The sequence below is a fragment of the Carica papaya genome, chromosome 7 (genome assembly GCF_054855325.1).
Source record: "Carica papaya isolate Zhongbai chromosome 7, ASM5485532v1, whole genome shotgun sequence".
NCBI lineage: Eukaryota > Viridiplantae > Streptophyta > Magnoliopsida > Brassicales > Caricaceae > Carica > Carica papaya.
In genome coordinates this window covers 7,269,638-7,273,849 of record NC_142315.1, presented here as the reverse complement: position 1 = coordinate 7,273,849, position 4,212 = coordinate 7,269,638, and the positions used below count along the sequence as shown (strand labels likewise).

At 37.9% G+C, this 4,212-nt stretch overlaps 1 protein-coding gene across 2 annotated transcripts; it reads left to right on the top strand.

Moving 5' to 3' along the window:
- LOC110812470 (glutathione hydrolase 3-like) lies at positions 1 to 3,753 on the top strand. Of its 2 annotated transcripts, none has more exons than XM_022039254.2 (7): positions 1 to 226; positions 833 to 1,170; positions 1,378 to 1,896; positions 2,119 to 2,354; positions 2,460 to 2,724; positions 2,814 to 2,951; positions 3,044 to 3,753. In XM_022039254.2, the coding sequence occupies exons 1-7, from the start codon at positions 115 to 117 to the stop codon at positions 3,320 to 3,322; spliced, it is 1,887 nt and encodes a 628-aa protein (XP_021894946.1). In that variant the 5' UTR covers positions 1 to 114; the 3' UTR covers positions 3,323 to 3,753. The 2 variants fall into 2 exon arrangements, with proteins under 2 accessions (XP_021894946.1, XP_021894947.1); XM_022039255.2 differs by having other exon boundaries at positions 11 to 422.
- The last annotated feature ends 459 nt before the right edge of the window (positions 3,754 to 4,212 follow it).

Here is a 4,212-nt window from a genome sequence, read left to right as displayed (position 1 = left end):
TTTCTGTTTGTAGATTCTATAAATACTACTGAGAAAACCAATGCCATTCTCCAATTATTCCGTCCGTCTTCTTGTTATCTGTTTTGAGTGGGAGAAAGGAAGGGGAGACGGGGCATGGCGAAGCTCAGACTTCAAGCCCCACTTATGGGGAGTGATGAGAGGAAGGAGAAGAAGAACACCTGGAGCAGAGCTCTGGGGTTGCTTCTTGTTTTGCTAATAGTCTCAAGTCAGTTTCTTCTTCTTCTTCTTCCACTCGCCGACTGATTTTTTTTCGATTTCTGCGAATACTCAATCACTGTTTTCAGGTTTCAGTTAATTTGTGTTGTTACTCTGGGTTTTCTATGCTCAGTTAACTTTTTTTTCTGTGAATTGGTACTCGGGTGCACAACAAACATAAACCTGTGACATCTCTTACCAATAAGGTAATGAAGAAACTTGTGATCATAACGACTTAATTTGAAAAGCCTGGCAAAGTTTTATTACTTCTGATACTCCATTGCTCTTTATCGTATCTGTTTCATTTTATTGACTCTGGAAGAGAGAGAAACTTTCAATTGAATTTTGATTAAGTGAAGAAAAGATAAATACAGAATCCTCTCACTCTTTTTCAAGTATTGGGGAAGGGAAATTTAGGAGATATTGTCACCGTGGAAAAAGTAAAGTTAACAACCTAGCAGAGAAGAAACGGGTGAGATTATTTAGTATTTTTTTAATCAAGGATCGGAATATGGTGAGTATGGCAGCCTTCAGATACAGATAATATTTCTAACTAACAATATTTTGTGATAAGCCCTTTGCGTTATTATGGAATTTGAGGTTGTTTATTTTTCAGTTGTAGGTGTTGCTTTTAGAGAGAATATAGCTAGGTGCATACTGAGCCAAGAAAAGAAACAAAATGGGAGGATCAATCACAATTTGAGTGACATTGTTGAGTCCGAACGAGGTGTTGTTGCTGCGGATGATGGTCGGTGTTCTGAAATTGGTGCATCCATGCTTAGACAAGGTGGACATGCTGTTGATGCTGCTGTGGCAACTGCACTCTGTCTTGGCGTTGTTAATCCAATGGCAAGTGGAATAGGAGGTGGAGCTTTCATGATTGTCAGGTCTTCATCAACTTCAAAGACTCAAGCTTTTGACATGAGGGAAACTGCTCCCTTAGCTGCTTCAGAGGTTCAGACTTCTCTTTTCCTATTGCTAAAATGCTTCTTTGCCCCTACTTTTTAACCAAAGAAATAGCTAGTACAAAAATTGCTGCTAGTTCTATCAAGCTGGTTCAGTGTTAAAATTGGATCCAATTCTGTGAGACCTATGATTAATGCCCAATATCTAAATCATCTGAAATTAACTGCTTCTCTTGATTGTTGTAATAACAAACAGAATATGTACGGGAGTAACCTCACGGCCAAATATGTTGGTGCATTGTCAATGGCAGTTCCTGGTGAGATAGCTGGCCTTCATGAAGCTTGGTTGCAGTATGGACGTTTGGCTTGGAGGACCTTGTTCCAACCTGCCATCAAACTTGCGAGAGGAGGTTTTGAGATTGCTCCTTATCTTGGTTTACATATATCTCAGTTTGCAGATATGATCATGAATGACCCTGGTTTGAGCCGAGTGTTTGCACCAAAGGGGGAGTTGTTACAAATAGGTGACATATGCTACAATCCGGAACTAGCTGGGAGTCTAGATGCAGTGGCAGAACAAGGGCCTCAGGTCTTTTACAACGGGACCATTGGTGAGAGATTAGTGAGGGATGTGAAGGAGGCTGGTGGGATTTTAACAATGGATGATTTGAGGAATTACCAGGTAAAAGTTACAGATGCAGTTACTACTAATGTGATGGGCTACTCTATCTCAGGAATGCCACCTCCTTCAAGTGGAACGCTTGGGCTGTCTTTGGTGGGCATCTTTTTCCCTCGTATATCTTTTTCATTATTATACCAGATTTATACCGTCAGTTCATACTACAAAACTGCATGATTAATGTTGTTTTGATGAAATTGCCTCTCTCTATTCTACTGCAAGATTAGGAATCTAGATAAATAAATCTTGAGTTGCATTCTATTAATTATGTTGGAACCTCGTGAGTTCATTTATCTAAACATGGATGTCCTTAAACAGGTAGTAAACATTTTGAATAGTTATGGAAGTTTCTATGCTGCCAATAGAAGTCTTGGCCTACATCGCTTGATTGAAGCAATGAAACACATGTTTGCTGTTCGGATGAATCTAGGTGACCCTGATTTTGTGGACATAATCGAGTATATCCGCAAAATGCTATCCCCAGCTTTTGCCAAGCAAATTCAGCAAAAGATATTTGATGACACTACTTTTCCTCCAGACTACTATCTTCCCAGGTATAATATGCTCCTTCACTTCATCTACCTTTGTGCTCAATAGAATTGATACTCTTGTTTATGGGAAGAATGAGAACAAACATACCAGGTTTTTGTTATCACCAGATGGAGCCAGCTTAGAGACCATGGAACCAGTCATTTGTGTGTTGTAGACTCAGATCGTAATGCTGTATCGATAACATCAACTGTAAATTTTGTCTTTGGAGCTGGGGTGCTCTCTCCTAACACTGGTATTGTGCTCAACAATGAGATGGGGGACTTCTCAATACCCACAGAGAAATCACCCGATTTGCTCCCTCCAGCTCCAGCCAATTTTATCAGGCCAAACAAAAGACCATTATCTTCCATGACTCCCCTCATAATCACCAAGGTATACTAATCACATGCTTCTACTTCTTCGCTTTTAGTGCCAGGTTCTGGGAAGGTTCAATTGTTTACTTTGTTATGATTACTTGGCAGAATGACCAATTGGTTGGAGTTGTTGGTGGTAGTGGAGGAATGCACATTATTCCTGCGGTAGTTCAAGTCTTTCTTAACCATTTCATTATGGGAATGAAGCCTCTAGCCGCGGTTCAGCATCCCAGAGTGTACCACCAGGTTATTGACCTGTTTCTAACAGACGGACACATGCATATAACCAATTGCTAAAAAGGGAATTACGCTAATATGATGTTTTACTTATTATGCAGCTAATTCCAAATGTCGTCTTGTACGAGAACTGGACTGTGATTGATGGTGATCATATCGAGCTTGACAACGAGACAAAGATATTCTTGAAAGCTAGACACCATAAACTCGAAGCCAGGGCAGGAGGAGCCATTGTTCAACTGATTGTTCAAGATTTCCAAAAACCAGTTACTAGTACGAGTCGTAGGATTGGAAAAGAGTCTAATAATGCTCAGGTTCTGCATGGAACCCTTACTGGAGTTAGTGACCCCAGAAAAGACGGGAAGCCTGCAGCTGTTTGATGCGGGAGGCAGTGGTTTAGGAAATTTGTAGGAGCGGTCTGAAAAGACACTCTTACAAGAGTCATATAAAAATCTCTCCTGTTCATTACTTATTATTCATGCCTCTGTTAAACAAATATTAATTATACAAAATACACAAGGACAGAAGCATAAGGGGGGAAAGTAAAATAACAGCAAGCGGTCTCCGAAGCAATCCACTAAGCATCACTTCAGATTTCCCAGCTACTAGAAACACGAGGTTATAATATGTATATATACTATAAAGGGTGTGGAATATTGCTTAAAACTATTCAAGACAACCAATTTTTTAAATCAGCTTGGTTAATTAATTTGAAGTGATTTTTTTTCAGTTCCAGGGAATGTAATTAATCAGTTCCTACTCAGTTGAAATTTTCACAATGGGAAGTGACCAAAAATTTTAAGATTTAACATTTTAGAATTTTAATATTATATATTTCAAAAATATTAATGTATACTTACGGTATTGCTTAAATTTTTTATACGATATATGACATCAGTTTTTTTTTTTTTGATTAAAAAATTATATATCGGTTCCATTTTTCATTTTAATTTCTAAAACTTCCTCCTGGTTGCATCACCCTATGAACAGATCTTACTAACACGACAACTCGTATTAATTAACAAGGGTTTTGTCATCGTTACAAGTCATAATGATATTGGCAGATTAGATACTATTCTTCTGTTTCAATTGTTGCTTAATTTATATATATTTTATTTTATTTATAAAAAGAGAGGCCCTTAATTTAGGGATATAAATGTAATATCCAATTAAATTATGAAATTGAAGATAATGGCTTAATTTCAATTGAATAAAGATGAGGCATATATATATATATGTACATACATGTACAATCTTAATCAACGGTAAA